The following is a 27,129-nucleotide window of genomic DNA, read 5'->3' as shown; positions in this document are numbered from 1 at the left end:
TGGAAACAATCCAACCGCATCTGTGTCATTCTAATAGTTAAAAGATCAAACAGTGGCTACAACTAGAGTATCACATGTCACATATGTTAAATCGTGCAACGTCTCACCCACTTACATTTCAAAAGGTCTGACATACCAAGCCACATGGAACGACACATGGCAACCTGATGCACCATGGCCCGTTATTACCGCCATAGTTTCATGGAGATTGATCTGTTCCTGCAATCAAACAAGCATGCCCAAGTTACCAACAGAAAAGCCACTGATGAAATGGTTCTCCAAATATTCAGAACTTAAGATTAACCCACCCCCCCCCCCCCCCAATAAATCAGAATATCACATTACAACATATTTCCCAATTTCCACTAACCAAACAATGAATCCCCATTTCTACAGTTTTGACATATATGAAGCTCCGGAAACCTCAAACCAAGCAAACCACATCTCAAAAACAACTACAACACTTTCATTGTCAAGATCCAGATCCAAACGGGCCTTGATTTCTGCAGAGGCTGAGATAAATACCAACATCACCCAAAAAACATACAGCCAAACAAACCCATTTCACATCACATTTCCCTTTCCAGCATTTACAGTTCTTCCTACCGCAGAAAGACATTGTAGTCTAAAACACCATATTCCCCCTTCAAAACCCATTTAAAAAACCAGCAGCTCTCCTCCCCCTTAGAAAGGGGAAACAGCAGTTAAAGACCTCTCATGCCAATTTCAGACATCTTCTCTTTCCTGCTTCTGATGGCTTCTACAGCTGTTTCCTTTTTAAGCCTAACTAGTGACCCTTGCAGATCTCTCAAAGAACCAGTCGACCCCTTTCAAACACCCATGTCAATGGTTTATATAGATCTTCTCTCTATCTGTACCGCCATGCTCCATCCCGAATTCAGCAGCCAGTGCTTGTATGTCGGGGGTGATTTCCCAGTTGCCCTTTTGACCCCAGTTCGAGTGCCTTGGTTGGGTCCCACATCTCTCTAACCCCATCTGTATTTCTTCAAACTCCTCAGCTATGACAGCCTGACGTTTCCCACCCATCTCTATGTCAAAACTCGTTTTAGCTATCTCTGGGCTCAGGACACGGCCCAGGGAGAACGAGTTAGCAAAGGTAGAAGAAGAGTCCTCTTTCACTTTCGCTCGGAAATCATTCTTAGAAGGGGGAATCGTCGTGCAGAAGACCTCCTTAACATTTAGGACCCATCCGCGGTCATACGGATTCATCTTTTCACCATAACGATATCGGAAATTTTCGTAAGTTGTCTGCATTAACCAATGAGGATCCATTATGGCAAATCATGAGGAAAGGATAAAAGACTAGCAGCAAGCAGCCTCATATCTTGAGAGCAGGTGGAAAGGTGTGCTTGCAGTAACTAGAAATTGAAGGATTATTCCTGCAGTTGCAAGACTGAGAAGAAACGAATGCAAGAAATGATGTAAGAATTATAGGGTACTGATGTAACAAAGCAGGAAGTGTCCTGAGGTGTCAGTCAGGGCAAATGGGGCCCATGGTTGGATGTTCCTGCCATATACTGGCCACACCATGGGTAAGGATACCCCCAAAAGTCTCCCACATTTGAAGATCCTATCCCTTTGATCACTGGCCTTCAAACACAGTTACGAAAAAGTATAGCAACTGGCCAAGAGTCAACTGTACGGTAATGATCTTTTAATCAGGAAGATTTTTGTGGCATTCCCCAATCAAATTGGAGTCCATCAGATCAACGGTCAAGATAATTGGAACATGGGCTCCACTTGCGCGGACTGGTACATCAGGATGATATTCCCGTCCCGATGCATCTGGATCCCACAATTCCTCATTTTAAGTAACACAATGAATCTTGCATTACTCAGCATTTTATTTTATTTTATTTTTGTGGGGGGGGGGGGGGTGGACTGAGAGGAGGATAAATTTAAGGGAGCAGTTCAATTTGTTTGTGGTGACAGTCAGCACATCAGTTTTGGGTTGATCTTTGGATCTGTGAGTGCCCCCTCCAGGAGGACTTCCCAAGGTTAGCAGATCTCGCCCAGAACAGTTTATTTCTGCCGCGCACTGCTTCTCAGAAGACGTGGGCATGTGGTCCCCCCTCCCTGCAGAAGGAACCTTACAGAAGAGGAGGCAAAGGAGTTCATGCGCCTAATGGGAAGGCTCCATTGTGTTAGGCCATCCTCTGGTGGGAGGGACGCTATGGTTTGGGCCAAAGCCAAATCTTGACTCTATGCACGTCAGATGTGGGGTCGCCTAGCTAGTGGGAAGAAATTGAGTTCTTACCATCAATAATCTATAGAAGAGATCTTCGGTGATTCCAAAGTGCTACATTATGTGTTCGAGGAATGCAGAATTGGTGAACCACTTGTTTGTCCATTGTGCATTTGCTAGCATGCTAGCAGGGTTTGGGTTGCTCGTCTCAGCAAGTTCAATATCAAGTGGGTGATCTGGGCTCTATTGAATCCCTATTTTTAGTGTGGCAAGAAGTGGATATTATGGGGGAAACTAGGGTGGTTTGGAGGTTGGTATTTTGGCAACTTTGTGGGCATCGAGGAAAGAGAGGAACAACTGGAATTTCCAGGACGTCCGTGGGTTAAGGCTGATGTTATTGAGTGGGTTAGTTGTAATGTAGCCTCCCAACCAAAGCAATGAGGTTGAATTGCTAGGGTTTTTTTTTTTTTTTTGCCATTTGGCCTTTTTTTTATTAATAATTGTGTTACCACCCTCAAAAAACAAAAAAAAAAAAGAAAAGAAAAGAAAAAAGAGCAGCATGCAATCAAGGAGATAATGCAAACATGTGGCCATCTAACACTGAGGGAATTGATGGGAGACAATGGAAACCTGGTTAGTGCAGACTAAATAAAGGTGAAACGCTGTGAGCCCTCCGACAAACCAAGCTGCGATGAATGTGTATATGATCAGGATGCCTGATACGGGCGAATGCAGAAAAGCCTTCCATAGATTGCATTCATATGCTTTCATTATTTTCTTCATATTTACCCAGCAAAAGGCGAAGACGTATAAGCACAGCAGAGTCGTGGAGGACACAAACATGAAAAAGAATCTGTAATTCCTCTGCATAAAGAGAACATAATTCAAAGATGAGCAATAGGTTGAAGTGCAGCATGAAGGAGCACACATGCTCTCAGGCATCATAATGAAGAGCCCTGCTAAGGCTACTCGATACCCACGGTAATGTGACACATCTGCATGAGATCAAGGCCTTTTATGAGGTGGATCACACTATGTACTTGTCATGACCTGAAAATCAGGCCAGTCCAACATCAGGTGGTTACACAGTGACAAATCTCGTCCTGCGCAATTTCTAGGCCTGGGAATTTATCAGGAGATTTCAAAAGTTTACATTTTTCTCACGATATTTATGGAAAATACCGCTGAAAAAAGTAATAAAAAGTACTTATAGTGAATTAATAAACAGTTTAAAAGGTTTAAAATATATAGGTTTAAAATGATTCCTTTTAATTGTTAAAATAAATTCTGATTTAAGATCGTGATAATTTCATGAAAAAACAAAACTTTCAAGATTTTAAAATTCCTGCTCTATCACAAGACATTGCTTAATCAAAAATTCGTGATAATATCCTGGGTAAAAATCTCAGAGATATTTGTGAGATTTGAAAAATCTCAGAGATACTTGTCACAATGGTTCCGCATGTATGTCAAATCTCAAGTGTCGCACAACTATACTTGCACGCAATCTAAAGTTAAGTGGTAACAGATTCGAGTCTGGGACTGGGGAAGCATCTGTTTCAAAAAATTAGCAAGTATAAACTGCTAGGGAGTGGAAGTGGGAGTGGGAGTGGAAGTGGGAGTGCAAGTTTGAAGCGCAGTGCGAAGCAGGAGAGGCACCTGGTTAGAAGAATCCTGCAAGCCCACCTGATGACTGAACCAGCATAATGTCAGGCAATGGCACATACGAGGTGGGCTCTACCACACAAATCACCTCGATATCTGATATCATAAGCATCGTAAAGCCCTAAAGTAGGGTTCAAACTTCTACTACTGTGAGTATATTCAGAGTCCTCCATAATGAATAAGTTCGCAATCATTTTGAGAGCTCTTTGCAACCAGTTCTAGTCTCCCAGACGAAATTTTCATTGATACCTGGACGAGGTTGATACCCCAATATAAAGTAAAAAGGTGATGATGAAAAGATAATACCTTCCCAATGCACTGCCCAACCCAGGGGCAATGGTGATCAAAACGCTCTACGCAGTTATTGCAGATGGAACAGTGGGAGCATCGCGGGGGCCGATATAACATGCATGTGTGACAGTACTTGACCTTGACTACAATCCCATTTATAAGGACATCCTTTGTGGGCGGTATACTCGAGGCAGTGCCCTGATTTCCTGCCCAATCTGCTGATAAACCAAAGGCATCACCTACATCTTCTGGTTCTGGAGGATGCGCTCTACGAGGAACAATGCCAGGATCTCTTCCAGAAGTGATGAAAAGGAGACAGAGGACCTGCATGCAAAGGCAGCAAACCATCAGCATCAAAATTAGCAGCTTCCTCAGCTAAGTAGCCAAGATATCAAAGGGTGAACACCAGATTTTCTTCTCACAGGCTGCATTTATGTCACAGTAATTAAGATTCAACTTCAACAAAGTTGAAGCAAATGATCACAATATTTTTCAATTACCTAAGTTATTTCTCGAATCATGTGATTCTGACATCAATACTGTGACCGATTTACAGAAGGGCTAAGTGGTTTTAATAGGATTTATGGGTATTTTAGTCATTATGAATATTTTGTTTTAGGATTAGAATCAAAGAATGGTCAGGATTGGATTGGGGCTTCTATTACTTTGGACACACGTGTATGTGTACACACTCACACGCACAAGTAAAAGACTCCTCTACAAATAGTCAAATAAATGAAATAAAATTCTCTTCTTTTACTTTCCCACAATGGGATTGTTTTAGAAGAGAGATTCTTCTATGTTGGTAGTGCAGCTCCGCCTTGAAATTTGTCATTGGTGAAACACCTAAGACAGTCTTCACCTAGTACCTCAGATTTGGCACAATTCCATAACTGGATTACTGACTTTATATTGCAACTTGTTTCTGTGTGCGAATCTATACTGCATCACTTGCTGTACATGCCATTTTGTATTGCATAGCATGGAAAGTGTTATATTTCGATGGAGAACAATGGAGAAAATATGTAAGGCTGCCTCTTGTACAAATGGCCCACTGCTTCTAATAGACTTACTAAGCATGAACTTATCAGGAACTTTAGCATGTTCATGAACTTGATATTTGAAAGATGGAAGCATGGACTCTAAGTTCATGACAAAAGGAGATCAAGCAAATGTAAATAACAAACCTCTCAGTGAAATTTGACTTAATATGTTCATTGTCAAGATTGAAAGATTGCATGGATGGCAATGTCCCACTTCTCCTTCAGAATATTATGGTATTTGTATCCATTTTGGAAATTTGCTTATTTATGTATTTTAATGCCACCCAGACTTCTGTTTCCTGCTGGTTCTAGTACACTATGGGATACCTATAGGGCTGTCAACCTGCCAGGTTGGGACCATGTAAAACCCGGAAAGAAGCTTTCACCGAATAGTCAGAGCTAGTTGCTGTGAGGCTGATGATTGCCGAATTTGTTGGGTTTCGGGTTTTCAACAAGCACAGTGAGTTGAATTTTTCAGGTTATTTTTTCTCTAATGCAAATTAGCTCAGACGACCATCTTTATCACTTCTGCATGCTCAGATTACTCGCAACAAATCAGGAGAAAGGGCCTTCATTCTATTGGTGATCATTCCCACATCGGGCTAAAATAAGTCGAAGAAGGAAAGAAAGGATGTGTTGACTCAGTCAAGTTGGCCATTGGCCACTACGGATGTGTGTGATCACACATGCCAACATTGTATTATAAAAATATGACTAATGAATCAATAGATTAAAGTCGCAAGCATTTGGATTGACAGCCATAGACAACTAAATCTTATGATATGCATAATGGACCATTAAAAAGACTAGTTGGTCATGGGTAAAGCATCTTGGATGAAGCGTACTTAGAATGGGTCGTAACCTAAAGACCCCAATTGGGAAACATAGGCCATGCATGTGTACATGCGTGCACATGGAAAGAGTGAATGTGCGGTAACACTGGCCGTAACGGGCTTTTTTCTTCTTTTCTTTTCTTTTTTTTTATGAAAAATCTGTTTTGGCCCCGTTACAGGCTGTTACGGGTCATTTTTCTGTAACAGCCATTTCGGCCCCATAACACGTAATGGTTACCATGATTACCACTATGAAACAACTGTTATGTAACCATTTTGGCATGCCATAACATGCAGAACATAAAAGAATTACATTTTATTAGTTATGAGGTGTGAAAGTCGAACCAGTGCATAACAACAAACTTGAGCATTGTGCTTAAGCTAAGAGAATTAAATAGCACTATACATTAAAAGGGATTTACAATATATAATGGTAAATCAGTATCCACTGGTGTAAAAGGGTCTATAAATCTCTAAGAATGGTTGTCTTACATGTGGACTGTTGAATGTTCCCTGTGCTCAAGCAATAGGTAGCTTGATGGTTGCACATAGATGCACATTTTGTGATTTTGATCATTATTCCGTATATGTGATATTTCATCATACATCACAGGTGTGTGATGATGTGAAGCCTTGCTAAATCATCATGTGGTCTATAACAACCAGTTCCATTGATGTAATGGATGATGTGACCATTATTAAGATTCTCTTATTTCTTAGCTACAATAAATGGTAAATGTAGCTAGTGGTTTTGGCCAAGTATATATGCTCTGAACAATGGAAGTAAATCTACTAAATTATCAATTGGTAATATATGATAGTTGGGCTTAGTTTCCAAAAATTGATAAATAACATTAGAGTCTAAATCTCAAATCTGTTTTGTTTGATCAAGACAAGTATCCATATGAAGTGTTGGATACTCTTATGTGATTTTTGTAGGAGACTTTAGCGCCTGTTTGGTTTTAAAAATTCAGTGGAAATTTCAGAAAATGCCGAAGACGCTGTATTCAGCAGGAATAACATCACGCGTAACGATTGAAATGCCTCAGCAAATCACGTGGCCTGCTCAAGGAAGCTGATATGACCCTTCGCACTTGCGGTGGTCTGAGGTCTACGAGTAACAATAGTCTTGCACAACTATGTCCATTTAAAATAAAACTCCTCTGGGTCCTTACTCTTGCTCGGGTGGTAGACTCTCAGGAGTTTCAACACCGGGTCAAGGGTTCGAGTACCCATAGGTGGTGAAATTCCACGAAGGCGTGAGTGTGTGGGGTGTGTGTGCATGTGCTAAAAAAAAAAGCCGCCTCTGTGTTCCGCACTACCCTCATCTCCCCTCCATCATCAACCACCATGTGCACTTCCTCACAGGTTTATTTCTCTTCGAATGCACTATTCCCTCATTCTCCCCTTCCAAGCACTCCATGTTCACTTTCATGGGCTACTTTGGTCTACAATGCTTGTCTGCTTGTAGCTGTGAAACACGTGGTGTTGTTGAGTGGCGGGGTAATGGATGTCTATATATGGAATGGGTCATCGATTATTTCCATTGGCATTCTTCATTACGCCACACAGGCCTGGTTGGAGGGAGGGCACAAAAATCAGCCTCTAAGTCACTGTCAGATGGCCCCAACGAGTGACTGTAATTGTGGATCAAATACATTGTCCATGTTGCCATCAATGTGTGGTCCACCTCGTGTTAAAATCCCTTCATTTTAGGACGTCATGACCTATGCTGAGCTGGCTAATTGGATGGACGCTGTTGATGTTTGGACTTAAGTCATGTTGGCTCCCACTACTTCTGGTGGTGTTTCCTGTATTGCTAGGTGGGTGCGCCTGGTCTGCGGGATGCCCTATTGTGGTCGGCCTACCTTTATTGGAAGGTTCATGTTTCCATGGGTCCCGAAACAAGCGCGATTGGAAGAGAGGGCTCGTCAGTCCTACGGGTGAGGAAATCTGAAACTTGGTGGTCTCATTGATGCAATCCTTGTACAGAAACGCACTAGTCATCCAAACGCGAGAACCAATTTTTCTTTCTTGTAAATACATGAATTTACAAGACAATCTAAACATCAGACCGATATGGTCAAAGTACAATGACAGAGCACATCAACGTAATGTAAAATTAACCATTGCATACCTCAATGCATTACCGGCATAATTGCTAAACCAAACAGGCCCTTGTGTTGACTAGGCCTAAGGGCATGTTCTCTTTAGAGGAAATGTTGTTTCCTGGTCAAGTAAAGGCAGGTTCTTCATCTAGTAAACTAAAGACATGAAAATATCGCTTTGTAGTGTGGGAACCACATGTGCCGTTTGGTGGTCTCATTGATGCAATCCTCGTACAGAAATGCACTGGTCATCCAAACATGAGAGCCAAATTTTTTCTTGTAAATACATGAATTTACAATACGAGCTAAACATTAGACCGATATGGTCAAAGTACAATGACAGAGCTTGTCAGCGTAATGTAAAAAGTAACCATTGAATACTTCAATGCATTACTGGCGTAATTGTTAAATTAAACAGGCCCTTGTGTTAATTAGTCCAAGGGCATGTTCTCTTTAGAGGAAATGTTGTTTCCTGGTCAAGTAAAGGCAGGTTCTTCATCTAGTATACTAAAGACACAAAAATATTGCTTGTAGTGTGGGAACCACATGCTTCGTTTGACTTTGGATAAATTAACCGATGAGTCATATCACATATTCCATGATGTATAACTGGAAAATGGAGCTACTAGCACATGTGAGATAACTTTAACTTACCAGTTAGTAGATATGGTGATTAATCCATTGACAAAGGAAGTGTTGGTTTATTTTCAAAGTATATGCTTGATCAGCCTTGGGGACACCTATGTCAGGGAATTCCTTAGTGCTTGGGGACACCTAAGTCGAAAAAATCCAAAGCAGTTGATTGTTTGGTCATGAGTGGCGTATCCGCAAGAGCATGAAAACCCTCACGATGATGATATGATCATAATGGGTAAATCCAGGTTTAGTGGGAGCAACCTGATTACATATTAGTGAAATTGGCCTGCATGAAATACCTCATGATGATCATAATGGGTGAATTCATCATTTATGAGAGTAACTTGTGACATATTGGTGAAATCAGCCATATTATCACACACATGCATAGTGACCAATGGCCCTATTTGACTAAGTCATCACAAATCCCTTCTTTCCCTTTTTAGACCTATCTTCAGCTCGTTGAGGGATATATCACTGATAGAATAGAGTCTCTTTCTACCTTTTTTTTTGCTAGAAGTCCAAGCATGCAAATGTGATAAATTCGGCCCTCCAACTCACAACAATCCCTGACGATCGCCCAAAGCTTCTCTCCAGATTTTACAAATCAGATACTACTGTATCCACATCCAAACCCCACTCACATGCCAACATGGCCCCACCCAATAGTGACCCACAGACAACTACTACAAGCACCCCGTGAAAGAAGGGGAAGCAAAGTAGGGTCGTGGAGGGGCAGTTGCCAAGCAAAAACCCTAAGCACAAGGCACCCACATGCATGAAAGTTCATTCTTGAGTAATTGGATAAGGTGTTTTAGATGTAACAAAGTTTGCACCTACACCATTCTTGGCCAACACATCAGCGACAGAATTAGCCTCCCTAGGAACCATTTTTGGAGGATCGCCTCTCTACGAACTGGGTTAAAAGAAACTGAGATGGGTGACCCCCAGGAGTCCCAGGCTCCCTATGAAGAAACCCCCTGTATTGAGCTTCTAACATCCCAATAGCGGAGTGTTACCAAATGGGTAGCATTTTAGGAGGCTTTCTATAATGATTTATCACGTCGCTCCAGCTCTATCCATGTTTAAGATAGAAAAGCATTTGAAGAATTTACATCACTCAAGCTCATTCCATGATGCAGAGGTTAACTTTCTCCTTGAGACTATTTGACTTGTAAGTTGACTGTTGATTGTCAAGGACTTTAAGTACCACTGGGTTGGGCTGGGATTTCAGCATCTGGACCACTTAATAAACGTGCCAGGACTGGGAAGGCATAGGCCCGGCCTGCTGACAACCCTATAGACAAGCTTGCTAAGTACGAGCAGCGCGTGATTTTGGTATAGAAAACAAACTCGATTTCCTGCAAAAATGAGTCTCCTCACGCACAACAGTCAGATAAATGATGGAGAAACCTTCAAGTTAGATTTTATCTTACCTCAACTGTCCGTAAACTAGTTCAAGGGCAGGGAAGATTTGAGCACAATGCACGTGTCGGAATGCGTGAGGCCCAAGGCAAACATATAACTGCCCCAAGTTGGGTACCCAACTTGACCTGATTTCTAATCAGATCCGAACTCCTGCACCCAGAACTAACTTTTTTTTTTCCTCTTTTTTTTTGAGCAGGTAATGAAAGATTCATTAATATAAAATATCCAAAAATACAACACTAAGCAGGAAAATAACCAAAACAAGACTCGAAGAGCAAGCCAGATCCCCTGGTTAATCGAAATGTTTAACCAATGGGAACACCACGAACATTACCCCACAACATTGGACCACTCATTCCCAAGCTCAAAAACTGATATCCACTGAATTTCGACGAAAAGGCCTCCCATTCGATGAGCTATCCTTTAATTTTCTCAATCAAAGCTTCCAAGGAAATCTGCGTATCCTTGAATATCCTATTGTTCCTCTCTTTACAAATCTCTCAACAGACTGCGAAAGGAACCAAGTTCCACAAAACCTTGCACTTTCCCCGAGTTGGGCTGCTGCTCCAGCTGATAAATTCCTCTTCCAAGGAAGCACTCCTGGACCAAGACATCTTGACCTCACCAAGAAAGCAGTTCCATGCTGCTTTCACAACTGGGCAGTGAAGAAGTAAGCACCATTTTCTACATTTTCTTTACATATTTCACACCTATCTGGAAGGACCATCCCAAAATCTGGGCTAGAATCCAATTATTTCAAATCAGATACTTTGGTATCTGAGGATCTAGGCACCCTTTGACAGCCCAAGATACCCACATGATGTGAGATAAAAAGATGCACATGAATGTTATGGTCATTTTTCAGGTTGATCCTTGAGGCCTCCATGGCTAATCCATATACTCATAGCTTAGAAAATGTGATCCTTGATGCAACTGATGGTTAGGAACTACTATATGGTGTGTGTGTGTTACATTACCATGTTATTCAATAGCTACGAGAGATCTAGGGAAATATGATAGTGGTAGGAGAACCTTGTATTCCAACAAAAATATTCAAAATTTGTAATAGCCATGTAGCTCTAAGAAATACTGCAGATGAGCGAATGGAAACAAGAAGCAAGCAACTTACATATGCTGTGAAGACAGTAGGAATAGCTATTATGAGATTCCCAAGATCATTGTTAAACTCATTAACCAGCTGTGGACACACAAAAGAACCAAACATGATCACTGGAATTACAATTAGAAATACTGTAAATACCAGTGACCTCACGTCTGGACCAAAGATGAGTCTGCCCCCTAGAAAAAATCTCTGCAAATAGTTGCGTAAAAACAGCAGTCAGTTTTCCTACAAGTAAATGAGAATGACAGAATAATAATCATAGATGCAGGGAAATTAACTGAGAAAGACAAAAAGCCAGGGCACTATGAGCAACAAGCACATTCCCAACTATGCCCATACACTGCAAAGAGATATATAGTCTGAATGAAGCTGTCATGGAAGCTGACTTCCACTTCTCTATAAGAAATGTCCTTGATTTTTCTAGTTTTTTTTTTCCTTTCTTTCCTTTTTTTTTTATCTTTAGTTTTTGGGATGTCCAAACTTCATTGTGCAAAGATAAGCGAAAATACTAGTTTATGGTCTCCCTAAAGATGGGCTAAATGCCCAACATAAAAACAGGTGAACTTCACATACTACTTGGCAGACCATTCACTGTTCATTGGCTCTTCTGGGCATGGCTGATTCAAAACACCAAATCCAAGGTAAGTCCAGAACTTATGTGTGCAACTGGGCCATCCTGATGGTATATCAAATACCCTTTTCCCAACACATGACATTGAAATGAATCACCCTTAATCGTCTGTCCAAATGCCCATAAATCACACAATTTTTTAGATCATCTTCATCACACTTAATTCAATCAAAATTTTCTGGATATGCTACCCGATTTTCAGAATTGATATTTCCTAGGATAAATAATTAAAGGGGCGCGCTCCAGTGGTACCAGTACCACCATAAGCTTACAGGGGTACCGGGAAGATGCGAGGCCCACGTGTTGTATTCACACCATCCAACCCGTCTACCAGATGTGCCACGTCAGAAAACCTCTAGAGCTCAAACCTCAGCCCAATCTGAAACTAAGGTGGGCCACAACAAAGGGAACAAGATGGGAAGGAATGGCCACCCTTAAATTTCAGGAAGGCCCACCTGAATGACAAAACACCCTGAATCTTGGCTTAATCCTTCATCAAGATTGAATGAAGGTCATCATGGCCTTGATTATATACACACAACACAGCAGGCCCCCATTCTAATCAACAGTGTGCGTTCCCTCTCAATATGTTCCAAGTGTTGTGGCCCATCTGATTTTGGACCAGACTGATTTTTAGGTTTTATGAGGTGACAATCTTATGACGGGTTGGATTCCGTGAACAAATTACTAGGTCCAGAACTGCCCAGTAACACTAAGCTTATGGTGGTAGTGGTACCACTGGAGGGCATCCTGTAATTAAAACCCATGAAAAGCTAGCTAGTTGAAAAAGCGAAAGGAACCCAGTCAAGGTATGCAAAAATGGTTTCACAGTAATAGTGGCCACCATCACACGTTACAGGGTTGTAACAGCCATTACAGAAAAAACAACCCGTATCGTAATGGTAGCATTGGTGGCCGTTACGGCCACCATTACTGTTATAGAATACTCTTGAATCCAATGGGACATTCAAAAAACATGACTTTGCTTGGAACAGCAGGTTGATCATGCCTTGCACTCATGCTAACAAAGCCCAAACGTACAGTACAAGAGTCAAATACTTTTCAAACTAGTATCTTCATCTCTGTATATAGGTTAAAAAGTTGGTGACCCATTATAAGCACCTAATGTTCAAGAGAAATCAGAGCAAACTAGAAACAATTTGGGGAAAAAATGCCAGAAAACACACGAAAGCTATTAGCAAGTGATGGAAAGCTATGTAGCAACTCCCAGCAAACATATTTTCATAGTTTCCTACAAAGCTAACGATGAAGGTGCATATAAAATAAGCAAATGGCTATATCATGCTAAAAGTTATATAGTGATTCCTTCTCTATACCAATGGAGGTTTCAACCAGTTATAAATCAATTAGAAATTATCAACTCAAGCAACTGTGCAAAAAACACTTCCACACTGTTAGCCATTGACCTCAGTGAGGAACCCAATTGGTAAAACAACATTGACTTGGGTATCACTTTTCCGTAGAAAAGAAGAGCTCATACTGCATTATGGGGAGCCAGCTGAACAGCACTTCCTAACCAAACATATGAGTCCTAGGGCTAGTTGGAAGCTCATGGAGCATATCAAAAGGACACCAAAGAAGAGGCCACAATCTCGTCATGATGACTGGAATTCCACTTGGATAAGAGAAGAAGCAACCACCTCAACTTGATATTTTTCCCCTGCCCCAGCTTTTCCATGTAAGGCTGGAAAGAACTCCCAAGCTCACAAATCATCTTATCAGAAGAGAAATACATGGAACAGGGTCAGTAAAGATCACTCTGATTATCTTACCTTTCCACGTGCATGCATGCGCACACGCGCGCACATACACACACCCCACAAAAAGATAGACAAGATTTTTCCCTTCTTTAGTGATGTTCATACGAAGAATTTATTAAGCAAAAAGGAAAGCTACCCATTAACGCAATGAAGAATGATTACCACAAAGCAACACTTCCCCATTGAATGTCATTGATAGAGAAAGCAAAGCTTATATAACAACCAACAGAAATAGAAATAGTGAAGCTTATATAACATCCAACAGAAATAGAGATAGTGAATATCCCAAAAGGAGCTGTACTTGGCTAAGTGGTTCCAAAAACACAGATTGGACAAGAGAAGCACCATGAGAGAATCTGAATACTGACTAAAAGAGGGGTAATTTTGACATTTTTATTTTATTCTGGTTGGCTTGTGAAATATCTGGAAACACCTATAGTTGCCCAAATCTTCTGCTTAAGGTACTACTACTCCAGCTTTAAAATCCTGCGACTCCAAGATACCTGAAGTTGTAAAATACCTCCACTCCCCACTTCCTATTGCTTCTAGAAACTAAAGGGTCTATTTTGACTTTGGATGGGAGCCTACCTGATTAAATCAGATAGAATATTCCCTATTCATTTTGTTCGAGTAGGAGAGGAGACAAAAGCTATTGGAGAACAGCACCTTTTTAGTACATGCTTCACTCCCACAAAGAATGCTGTGAAGAATACAAATGTCCTTTTTTTGGATTTAAATACTTTTGGATAATAAAATCTGAAAATGTAGGAATTTACCCTCCACACAAACAGCCCCTAAGATCTTTTTTTTTTTTTTACAGTGGATACTTTCCTTTTAGTCAGGGCATGCATGGTTAGTTGGACTATTTCCGTCTGCTTTACCTCGTAGGCCCATCATGCACCCCAGACCTAACTGAAGGGACCAAGTGTCTGCCCCCTCAGCAAGGGCTCAGGGAAAGCCACCTAGGCCAAATGTTTTAGGGATATTTTTTGTTTTAAAAAAAATAAAAATAAAAATTACAGTACCCCTCTTCAATAGTATTAGATTAAGCGAATACACTAACCCTCTAAAACCACATTAAGAGGTGTCTCTCTATTGTACTTGATACATTCCAGCATAGTGACAAGTCTAAAATTCTAACAATAATCATCATAACTGAGAAAATCATAAAAGAAACATGCAATGGAGCGGGCCATCTCTACAACCATGGAGTATGGAATTCAATTACTACTTAGGTTGGATCCGGCGAGGATGAGACCTCCCGATCTTGCATGGTCACACCCAATCGATCAATGAAGATCACTAGTCCGAAGAACCAAGAAGTTTCTCGGATTAGGGATTTGAGAATTTGGGGATTTAGGGTTTAGATCGGTTCTCAAGATTTTGATCGAAGAGGAATTAGCCAAAACAAAAAAAAATAGAAGAAAGAAAGTTATTACCTTGAGGAAGTTGGAGAGGCACAAGAAGAAATTAGAAGAAGAAGATCAAGGGGAGAGAAGAAGCACCATTAGAGAGAAGAGAGGAAGGAGGCAACCAAAGGGTTTGCTTTTCATTCATCAATAGTTGAAATTCGTGTTTAGGGCTTTACCCCACTTAAATAAGCACATAAAGACATAAAATTACTAAAATACCCCTAGGATAAGCAAATAAAGATATAAGATTACTAAAAGACCGCTAACTAAGTCAAAAAACGTGCAAATAACATAAGTATGGGAAAGTTTGGGCGCTCGGTCCTCTTTCTCCAATCTTCCTTCAAATGTGTCTTCCCTAAGTGGGGTCTTCTATATGTCCAATCACATGTGAAAGGTCTTCATATCCTCAATATTCGCCTATCCACAAGGACGGCACTTGTGGTTGGCGCTTTCTTCGTTGGTACACCTTGAATGCACCTGTGTCCGCATCAATTCCCCTCGGGTGAGAAAAACTCGACTCCGACGAGTTGAAACTTTTGTAGCGCTCGAGTAGATCTGGATCAATACCCTGCAATGCGTCGCCCGACAGCCACGTAGATTCAGACGATGGTTTGTTCTTCCACTTGACAAGATACCTTTGGAAACCCCCATCTCTCGTGGATACTATCTCGTCATCCAAGATTTCCTCAATTGCTTCTTTATGGGTAATGGGTGGAGGGGGTGGAAGGGGTTGGGTAGCAAACTCAGAAAAAGGCCATGAAAGGGATGATGTATCAACAATGGGAGTATGGGCACGGACTAGATCTTCCACATTAAAAGTTGGATTAATGCTCATTTCAGATGGAAGGTCAACCCGATACGCGTTGGACCCAACCTTTTGTAATATCTTGAATGGTCCAGCACTACGCGCTTGTAATTTCTTTGCAGATCCTTGAGAGAATCGCTCTGGCCTTATTCGCACCATTACATAGTCTCCTTCTTGAAATTCTTGCACTCTACGATGAGAATCGGCTGAAACTTTATAATCATCATATTGCTCTTATTTAACCGCCGTCTAATATGTGTATGCAAATCATGAATATGGCGTGCGAATGCATCGGCTGACTCAGAAAACCTTTGGGTAACAGACATAGGTAAGAGATCTATGGGCATTCTAGGTTTATAACCACTTACAATTTCAAAAGGACTCAACCCTGTAGATCTATTAACTGACCCATTATAAGCAAGTTCAGCAGTTGGTAAAATTAGGTCCCAAGTCTTAACATGTTCACCCACTAGACAACGTAGAAGATTTCCAAGGCTACGGTTTACCACTTCAGTTTGACCATCTGTTTGTGGGTGGTAAGCAGTAGAAAATTGCAAATGAGTTCCCATAATGTGCCACAGTGTCTTCCAAAAATAGCTAGTAAATCGAACATCACGATCAGACACTATGGTTTTAGGTAACTCATGGAGACGCACCACACCATCAAAAAAAGACGAGCAACATGAGACGCATCTGACGTCTTCGAACATGGGAGGAAATGCGCCATTTTAGAAAAACGGTCCACAACGACAAAAACGGAATCGTGCTTTTTTATAGTCTTGGGAAGCCCGAGCACGAAGTCCATACTAATGTCCTGCCACGGAGCATGTGGCACTGGCAATGGCGTGTACAGCCCAGTATTTTGCTTTCTTTGCTTTGCCAGCTGACATGTTCGACACTGCCCTAAAACTTTGGCTACGTCTCGCTTGAGGCTTGGCCAATAGAAACGATCTTCCACGAGGGCAATGGTCTTATCACGACCAAAATGGCCAGCTATCCCTCCTGAATGAAGCTCCCAGATGAGGAATTCACGAAGGGACATACGGGGAATACAAAGTCTGTCTCCCTTGAAAAGAAAGCCATCTTTAAGAACATATCCACCCATAATATGCTGGTCACTAGAGAGCGACGTGTAAGTACCCCCAAAATCAGGACATATGGGGTATTCATCTTTTAATTGCTCAAATCCGACTACCTCTACACTCAAAGAGTTGAGCAACGCCACTCTCCTACTAAGGGCATCCGCTGGTTTGTTTTCAACCCCGGCCTTGTGTTTCAAAACAAATGAATATTCTGAAGAAACGCTACCCACTTGGCATGCCTTGGGTTGAGTTTCTTATGAGAATGCAAATATCTCAAAGCCTCATGGTCAAAAAACAAAACGAATTGTTGCGGTAGGAGGTCGTGTCGCCAATGTCTCGGGGATTGCACTACCGCATAAAATTCTTTGTCGTAAGTGGAGTATTTTTGTTTTGCCTCATTCAGCTTCTCACTGAAATAGGCCACCGGGTGTCCTTCTTGACTCAACACTCCACCTATACCGACACCAGACGCATCGCACGCTACTACAAAGACTGTAGAAAAGTCAGGTAGACGCATGACAGGAGCTTCCACCATCTTGCCCTTAATTTCTTTAAAAGCCTTGACGGCGGCTTTAGACCACACGAACTCTCCCTTTTTCATGCACTCGGTAATGGGAGCCATGATCGTGCTAAAACCCCTAATGAACCGACGATAAAAAGTTGTTAGGCCGTGAAAACTTCGCACCTCATGAATGTTCCTTGGTTCTGGCCACTCAACTATGGCCTTGACTTTTTCAGGGTCTGCCCGCATCCCTTCAGATGACACTATAAATCCTAAGAACACAACTTGATTAGACATGAATGCACATTTCTTAAGATTAGCGTACAACTTTTCCTTCCTAAGGACACTACAGACCTTCTTTAAATGTTCAAGGTGTGATTCCTTAGTGGTACTATAAATAAGAATATCGTCAAAGTACACCATTAGGAATTTTTCCATGAACAGCCTCAAAGTTTATGTCATCACCCGCGTAAAAGTACTGGGTACGTTAGTCAAGCCGAAGGGCATGACCAACCACTCATACAGCCCATCTTTCGTCTTAAACGCCGTCTTCCACTCATCTCCTGGGCGTATACGAATTTGGTGATATCCACTCTTGAGGTCTATCTTAGAGAATATAGTGGACCTGGCCATCATGTCAAGCATATCATCAAGTCTAGGTATAGGGAACCTATACTTGACAGTAATTTTGTTTATGGCACGGCTGTCCACACACATGCGCCACGTGCCGTCTTTCTTTGGCGTCAATAATGTAGGCACGGCACACGGGCTCATACTCTCTTGGATGAAACCCTTTTGCAGAAGCTCATCAACTTGCTTCTTCAACTCTGCATGCGCTGCAGGGTTCATCCTGTAGTGAGGAAGGTTCGGTAGAGTAGACCCTAGGACAAGATCAATGGCATGCTGTATGTCCCTCATAGGTGACAACTCATTCGGTAAGTCTTCAGAAAATACATCACTGTATTCCTGCAGGACCGAGTTCACCTCACAGGGCAACTCTGATGGAACCTTAGGTGTAATTTCTCTAGCCACAAGGGCATACACCATAGAATCCTCCTTAGCCTCTTTTTCAAACTCTCTTACTGATTATATGTAAAGACTTAGGTTTGGATTTCCCCATTTCTCTAGGCTCACTTGCCTTCTCATCCTTCTTCTTTCCTAGTGTATTCTCAGGTGGCATGGGATTAAGTTTGATCTTTTTACCATTATACATAAAAGTACACGCATTCGAACGGCCAAAGATCGTGACATCATTATCGAATAGCCACGGTCTACCTAGGATAACATGCCCCACATCCATAGGTAAAACATCACACCACGAGACTCTTTGTATGACCCAAACTCGATGGGGACTAGACATTGCGCTGGGTGACGGTAGGGATGTCTTGTCAAACCCAAGAAACTTTATACGAGTCTGGATGAGGTGTGGATTTCACTTTTAAGCGATCTAAGGTGCTAGTGGAAATCACATTTTGACAACTTCCACCGTCCACTATCACCTTACAATTCTTTTCACTACACTTGGCAATAGTGTAGAAAATAGTGCTTCGACGCCAGTCATACTTCTAGACTGAGCTAACACACGCCCGACTACCGCAAGCGTTGCTTCTCCATCCACTTCTTCATCGGTAAGTCCTCCTTCGGGTGATACTCTTCAACTTCATAATCACCCTGGTCATCTCCACCCTCGTGGGACTCGCCTATAACTAAGGCTCTCCCACGGCTCTGTGTAGGACACGATTAGACATGTGTCCATGGTTGCCACACTCATAACACCTCATTTGGCTCATGTTACTAGGACCGGCACCAAGAACCCCTTTGCCCTTGTCCTCCCTAGGCCTAGGCGGAATGGTCGCTGTGCCCTAGGTTGATTACCAATATTAGGTCTAGTTCCTTGGGAACTAGATCTAGTATTGGAGTCTCGAGACTCAAAACGACGAACGACAGGAGCCTTCAGATACTGCTCTAACTCCTGCACGACTTGATATGCTTCATCTAAGTCCGTTAAGGGCCGAGTGATAAGCTCGCGAAGATCCGCACAAAGGCCCGTCTTAAAACGCGAGAGCGTTACTAGAGGGTCTTCTCGGATATCACATCGCATCACATACTCTTCAAATTTAGCGATGTAGTCAGCGGCAGACATTGACCCTTGGCGTAAGGATTGCCATTGGTCAAGGAGCTTCTGACGGTATGAGAGAGGAAGGTACTTCTCCTTCAACTTCTCTTTCATCTCATACCAATGTGTGATAGGGGCTCTACCAACTCTCTCTATCCTACGCTCGGTGTTGGTCCAGAAGAGCTTGGCTTGACCCACAAGCTTCATCTTAGCAAACCGCATTTGACGGTTTTCTGACATGCCATACCACTCAAAGTAGTGGTCCATGTCAGCAACCCAGTCAAGGAATGCCTTGGGATCCAAGCGTCCATCAAAACTCGGGGCCTCAACTCTCACACTCTTCATCGCACGCTCATCTGGATCATAACGGTCTTGATGACCACATGTGGTTCGTGCCTCTCGCACCACACCACGACCGTTACCACGATCTCTATCCTCACTACCACCACGTGTGGCAGCACGTTTTTCAATGATTCCTTCCACTTGGGAGTGCGCATCTTCCCCTACAGCGAGGTTTTCCTTTTGGGACGCCTCTAGTTGCTCCACCTTAGTCATGGTAGTGGTAATTTGGTTCTCAAGGCGGGCAAACTCACGCCTTTGACTCGCTTCTAGGGCGGTTATCTTTTGTATCAATTGAGCAAGTTGCTCAGATAACTGCTCGTTATTCATGGTAGGTTGAAGTCCGAAACCTCTACCTCTTCTCGTGGGCATACAATGAAGACTTGAACCAAACTCTACCTAACTAGACTACTAGGTGTTATGACTTTCAAGATGAATGCGATGAATGCAAAACTCCTATGAACTGACACAATTAAGTTGAAACAGGAAACAACTCAAATCTGAAAATTTTCCAGATTAGAAACTTTCTAAAATTGGAAAGTTTCGAAAATTGAAAACTTTCTAAACTTGAAACTTTCCCAAGTTAAACCTAAAAATCAAAACCCTAATTTGATAACTCGATCTAGACAAAAACCATGCAAACCTGGCTTTGATACCAAATTTGACGCAGGACAACCCTAATTATGATGCATGCTCATGGAGATAATTAAACAGTGGAAATAAAAGGTATAAATGATTTAAAATTCTAACAATAATCATCATAACTGAGAAAATCATAAAGGAAACATGCAATGGAGCGGGCCATCACTACAACCATGGAGTATGGAATTCAATTACTACTTAGGTTGGATCCGGCGAGGGATGAGACCTCCCGATCTTGCATGGTCACACCCAATCGATCAATGAAGATCACTAGTCCGAAGAACCAAGAAGTTTCTCGGATTAGGGATTTGAGAATTTGGGGATTTAGGGTTTAGATCGGTTCTCAAGATTTTGATCGAAGAGGAATTAGCCAAAACAAAAAAAATAGAAGAAAGAAAGTTATTACCTTGAGGAAGTTGGAGGGGCACAAGAAGAAATTAGAAGAAGAAGATCAAGGGGAGAGAAGAAGCACCATTAGAGAGAAGAGAGGAAGGAGGCAACCAAAGGGTTTGCTTTTCATTCATCAATAGTTGAAATTCGTGTTTAGGGCTTTACCCCACTTAAATAAGCACATAAAGACATAAAATTACTAAAATACCCCTAGGATAAGCAAATAAAGATATAAGATTACTAAAAGACCGCTAACTAAGTCAAAAACGTGCAAATAACATAAGTATGGGAAAGTTTGGGCGCTCGGTCCTCTTTCTCCAATCTTCCTTCACATGTGTCTTCCCTAAGTGGGGTCTTCTATATGTCCAATCACATGTGAAAGGTCTTCAACTCCTCAATATTCGCCTATCCACAAGGACGGCACTTGTGGTTGGCGCTTTCTTCGTTGGTACACCTTGAATGCACCCGTGTCCGCATCACTAACCCTCTAAAACCACATTAAGAGGTGTCTCTCTATTGTACTTGATACATTCCAGCATAGTGACAAGTCTTTGACTGTCTTCTATGCGTACAGTCAAACGCGAACAATAAATTTGCATCCTTGTTTGCATGCTTCTTGTTTTTTCCCTTATTGTGCCTCTTGATTAGCCATTGTGTTCTATCAATCCTACAAATTAGGGCATTGGAATGCCTCATGCATATTTTTATTCTGTCATTCCATTCACTGATATGAGAGATCATAGAGACATGAGCTCTATCGAGCAGAGAGATTATAGAAATAGTTATTTCTTCTTCACCATATTTTGGGAATTCAATCATGCACTATACTTTGCAATATTTCAGCCAAATGGGGGTAAGATATGAGAGAGTATTTTGTGCACTTAATGGAGAACTGCTTTAGATGATTCAACAGGTGGGAACTACCACAGAGAGTACATAGCTCAAATCGGAATCCAAGAAATGAATGTTAAGACAAATCAGTAACAATCCAGATCAGTGGGCAAAAGTCTCAACCAACAAGTGCAATTGTGAGCTATGGACCCCCTATGGAAGGATCAACTTGATGCACTGTCAATTCCTCATCCAGGTAAGTCACACCAGCAGTTATAGATCGAAAGAAACAAGATGGCCAGAAAATCAGTCTGAACCAACAATTAGGAGGGCCGCAACATGATCCGAAGGTTTTTGGGTGGTTGTCCATTGTTTATATGGTGTGGCCCACCAATGATTGTATCAGCCCAATTTTTTAAGTGTCCAAATTTTATGGTGGAGCGACCTTACATGACAAGTTGGATGCCATACGTACACCAACGTGGACCCCACATGTAGCTAGTTGCAAGTTCTCTTAACAAACATTTTTGTACCTAACGGTGGGTATTTTGGTTCTTTGGTACAAATTTCTTTAACATATCCTAAAGGAGGCTAATGGATGGGAGGTATCTACAAAACTGAAAAATAGAGGGAAGGTACGTCTAATTGTCATATACCAGAATGAAGATAGATGCAAATAACCAAAAAAATACATGACTATAGGATTGCAAAATGCCCGACTAGATATTTTTTTCTTTTTTCTTTTTGAGAGACCGACTTAGAACATGAATAACCAACATAAGAAAAAGGTTAGGAAATGTTAATCTACGAAAGATTTAAAAATAATAATAATAATAATAATAATCATCATCATCATCATCATCATAGGGATGCCCAGCCACTTGGAGTCGAGTAACCAAACATTAAATGGTTAGGAAAAGAAAATAAAAGTTTATGGGGCTCATTCATCCATTACATAGAAGAGAGACAAGAGAAAGGTGGAAGAATGGAAAATTTTAAACATGCCTTATTCAACTCCTTGCTCAACTATTGCTTTGATGGTGTTAGATGGCAAAAATGTAAGCATAAGTTTTATTAGAAAGAAAAAATGCCCTTTGATTCCTGCTCTTTGAAAATAAAGTTTGAGGGGCGTGAGCCTCCTGACAAAAGGCATGAAAGCATGCAAGAGGCAGAAGCCTCCCATATGGCTCACTATTTGAGGTGTAAACCTCACTTACATTATGATATCCACTTCACGGCCCAGTGATTGAATCAAAACTCACACACAATAAAAACTAGCAATGATAAATAAAAATATAAAAAATAAAAAAAAAGACAACAGAGAAAAGAACTCGCATTAACATTATTCTCAAAAGAGCACCATGTGTCAATACCTTGGGAGCTTTATAGGTATCTATGAAAGAAAACCCTAGTTTTAAATAACTTAACAACCAAGACTTCTATACTTGTTTAAAATACAAAAAAGAATAGCAACTTTCCCATGCTACTGTAAATACAAATGCACATTTAGTGGCCTAGAATTGGAAATTCCTATTTACAGAGGACTTCCAACACATTAAGCCTCAAGGTTTATGCAAATGGGCATTTTGAGAGCCTTGCCTCGAGGTGAGCCTCCAGGTGTAAGCCTCCATTGCCTTCTAAATAAATATTCCCAACCACCCAACTGGTGGCCATAGGGACATTTAGAGGGCGTTTGGATCATAAGTTATTTAAGATAAGCTATTTATGCCTAAGCAGCTTATCTTGATTTCTACTTATTAAACTAAAGTGATTAAATAACTTTAAATAAAAAAGCTATTTATAACTGATCATAAACCAAACTTACTTATCTCAAATAAGTTACTTACCTACTACTGTAAGTAGAAAAAGTAACTTATTTGGTGGTATCCAAACGGGCCCTTACAAAGAAAAAAGTTTGTTGTCCAAATTCAATGGAGAAATGCAAATAGATGTTAAACATCATCCAGTCAATGTGTTTTCCAGGTTACGTTCTATCCCCAATGGCACCCACGATTCGAAAAGTCTGCCCAATCACAAGCATGATGCATGCCACGTGTAAGATGGATGAGTTGCGACAATTGTAGTAAACTATGGCAACCTCAAAGAAAGTTATAACTTAATGAACAGCTAAATACTAAGAAACTCATTCCCAGTGAAATTAAAAACATGGTAGATCAGTAAGGTTCACAAACATTAAGCCGGTTTGGGGCAAGTTCGGGTGAGGAACATGCGGATCCTGTATACCAACGAAAACTCAGCATTCGGTAGTCATCTGGTGGAGTGACCCTACTAGTCCCCAAACTCAGGAACTTCGCCACCATTCCATAACTAGGAGGGTGCTCCTGCTAGACAACAACAAAACACTCAGTTGTTGTCTGTTGGGCCTACATGTTCCCAAACCAAGGGTTGCCTCATACCTTACAATAACAAATGAGCACAATCAATGACCACTATCAAGAGTAGCTCGCTGCTCGCCAGACCCTGACTGTTCATCAGGTGGGTCCCAATGAGTCCACATTGCTATCCAAAAAAAGGTGGCCCAGTCACAAAGTGGACCACACACATACATTGAACATGGACCCTCGACAATCTTTCCCTTACCATCTTATTTCCTCCACAACACGCTTGGCCCACCCGATGATCAAACCAGCCTCATTTTCGGGCCATGACCAATACACAACAGGACCCATCTGATGAACGACCTGGATCTCGAACATGTCTACCACATTCCCCCAGAGTTCGATCAACGAACAATTATCTCCCTGGTACTCATCACAATTACTGAAGAAAATAGAGTGCAGATGAATGTTGCTACAGCAGATTACGATTACTTCAACAGGATATCCAATTTTCACAACCATAATTCCATCTATGGAAATAACATTTTCAAGAAGAAGAAAAAAAAAAAGGACAGAGAAGATTGATCGAGGTAACATTACATTGTTTCCTTTCCAGACTTGATAAGCTCGCTTTGATGGGCCATCAGAGTCGATGATCCGTCTATTTGAATCGGACAGCTGAGGCGGCAGAGGGGTTGTGTACATCCTCCCTTCCATTCCCTCCAATTTCGTCCTCTAACGTCCAAAAAAGGTCTAGGTTTCTATGTCATTACCGCATTTACCCTCTGATATCACCCATCTACAGAAAGAAATCATACGCATTACAGGGAGAAAATCGTATATCACAGAAGAAAAAGAAAAACAAAAGAAGAAGAAAATTGAAGAAAAATTCTTATAAAAATCCATAAAAAAGAATCTTTTAATGAAACTTAAAAATTAAAAAATCCTGAAAATTCAAACGGAAATTTAAAAAATGAAAATAATTAGGAAAAATCCAGAAAAGAATGTGATTTCATCAAAATACATATAATATAAAAAAAAATCACAATGCAGAAAAGACCTAGCAGAGAAACAGCAAAAGAAAACGAATTCTCGAGCTGAAAATCGAGAAAAATAAGAAGAATAAAAAAATCAAATCGCGAGAATTTCCAGAAGAAGAAAAAATGAGAAATAATATATTTTTTTTAAATTACCCTTTTCATGGAAATGGGAAGGGGAAAGACGACGAATCCAAGCCTCCGAACCCCCCGCCGGACGGAAGAGAAGTAGAAAACGAGAAAAAAGAAGCAGAGAGAGAGAGAGAGAGAGAGAGAGAGAGAGGTGAGTCGGGGCGGGGGATCGGGGCTTGGACTCGGACCCGATTTCGGAGAGGGAGGCGAAGGGCGATTAGAGAGGGACTGGAGCGGCGAGTTTTCGGAGGGTGAGTCGCAGCAGATGACTCGGCCGATTTTGCTGGAAATGAGGCGACGTTGGAGGCGCGACCTGAGAGAGAAGGCAAACAGAGGCAGAGCCTTTTTCTGAGGGAATTATAGGGTCCTGATGCATCACAACCTGAATATTATCATTATGTAGGACCCATCTTTGAGAATCCCAACCGTTGGTCTGAAGTAACACTTCGATGGAAGGGTGATGTTATGATTCTCAGAGATTAGACGTTTTTAAGAGCTTTAGGCCTGGCCTAGAAATAGACAGTTATTTTGGAAGGGCATGCAGCCGATCGTGATAACTGTCATAGATTGGATGGATATAAGCATTTCTTCTGAAGAAATTTGAGACATTGTCCATCCATGATGAGATAAGGAATATCAACGGCCTGGATCAGCGAAGTATGGGATCCACTAGTGCAAAAAGGATGCATCAGGACCCTTAAAATTCCTTCTTCCTTTGTCCGGCCGAAGCTGTCACATTCTCACTGCTTTTTCTCATATCGAGTTCTGCGAGCATGGCTCGCTTCTTCTCGTCATTGTGACAAATATCTCCGAGTTTTTCAAATATCGCGATACGTGACGATATCACGAAATTATCGTGATTTTAAAGAAAATTTTACTACAACTTTTTTAAAAAATCATTTCATATAAAAATTTATTAATGCATAATAAATACTTGTTATTAATTTGTTTTTAGCATTTTTACTCATAATATCGCGACAAAATGCAAAATTTTGAAAATCTCCCTGCAAATTTCCCAAGATGAGATTTGTTGTTATGATTCTCACGGAGACGGATCGGCTACTCGCCCTGGCACCAGCCCCGTGGCTCGTGGTCGGTCCTCTGTGGGCTCCACCATGATGTATGTGTTTCATCCAATCCGTTCATCTATTTTTAAAGATTATTTTAGGGCTTGATACAAAAAATTATAGATAAAATCTTAAGTACACCACACCACAGGAAAAACAAATGATTGGATATCCACCATTAAAATCTTCCTAAGGCCCACTGTACTGTTTATTTGAAATCCAATCTATTGATTAGGTCATAAAGACCCAGATGAAAGGGAAAAAATAAATATCAACTTGATCCAAAACTTTTATAGGCTCCGAAACGTTTTTAATGGTCAAATTTCATTCAACACTGTTTCCTGTAATGTGGTCCACTTGAGATTGAGATATATCTCGTTTTTTCTTTCATGCTATAAAATGATCTAGATGGACGGAAGAGATGAAAAACATAAATGATGGTGGGCCCACAGAGCACCGACCACCAGCCAATGGCTGGTGGCAGGGGGAGTAGCCAATCCGTTTCCGATTCTCACCAACACAAAACAATCCTGACCGTTCATCTAGAACATATGTGTCTCTGGATGGAAGTTCAGTATCAGATATGTTCTCCGTACTTTTTCAAGTGATAAACTCTTTTCTGACGGTTAGATCTCTATTGAGTGACTTTACTGCCACGTGTATGGTAGGATCTTATTAGATGAGCGATCC

General features: G+C 41.2%; 1 protein-coding gene across 3 annotated transcripts; it reads right to left on the bottom strand.

Annotated features, from left to right (window-relative positions):
• On the bottom strand, nucleotides 1-25,811 carry LOC131246526 (probable protein S-acyltransferase 7). 3 transcript variants are annotated; one of them, XM_058246735.1, is made up of 6 exons: nucleotides 25,397-25,807; nucleotides 24,804-25,002; nucleotides 11,340-11,522; nucleotides 4,178-4,486; nucleotides 2,837-3,070; nucleotides 1-1,269 (listed from the first exon to the last, which is right to left on the bottom strand). In XM_058246735.1, exons 2-6 carry the CDS (start codon nucleotides 24,918-24,920, stop codon nucleotides 844-846), a joined length of 1,269 nt encoding a protein of 422 aa, XP_058102718.1. In that variant the 5' UTR covers nucleotides 24,921-25,002; nucleotides 25,397-25,807; the 3' UTR covers nucleotides 1-843. The 3 variants fall into 3 exon arrangements, with proteins under 3 accessions (XP_058102718.1, XP_058102721.1, XP_058102719.1); XM_058246738.1 differs by lacking the exon at nucleotides 2,837-3,070 and having other exon boundaries at nucleotides 25,397-25,811; XM_058246736.1 differs by lacking the exon at nucleotides 11,340-11,522 and having other exon boundaries at nucleotides 25,397-25,810.
• Nucleotides 25,812-27,129: the final 1,318 nt, after the last annotated feature.

The sequence above is a fragment of the Magnolia sinica genome, chromosome 5 (assembly GCF_029962835.1).
Source record: "Magnolia sinica isolate HGM2019 chromosome 5, MsV1, whole genome shotgun sequence".
NCBI classification, from domain to species: domain Eukaryota; kingdom Viridiplantae; phylum Streptophyta; class Magnoliopsida; order Magnoliales; family Magnoliaceae; genus Magnolia; species Magnolia sinica.
The sequence above is the reverse complement of the archived record's forward strand: the minus strand, read 5'-3'. Positions and strand labels throughout refer to the sequence as shown.

Coding starts and splice junctions, on each gene's coding strand:
- LOC131246526 (XM_058246735.1), bottom strand. CDS start 24,920: ATGGAAGGGAGGATGTACACAACCCCTCTGCCGCCTCAGCTGTCCGAT. Junction 11,523..24,803: donor AAGTCTGGAAAGGAAACAAT/GTAATGTTACCT, acceptor AACTATTTGCAG/AGATTTTTTCTAGGGGGCAG. Junction 4,487..11,339: donor CTACTGTCTTCACAGCATAT/GTAAGTTGCTTG, acceptor CTTTGCATGCAG/GTCCTCTGTCTCCTTTTCAT.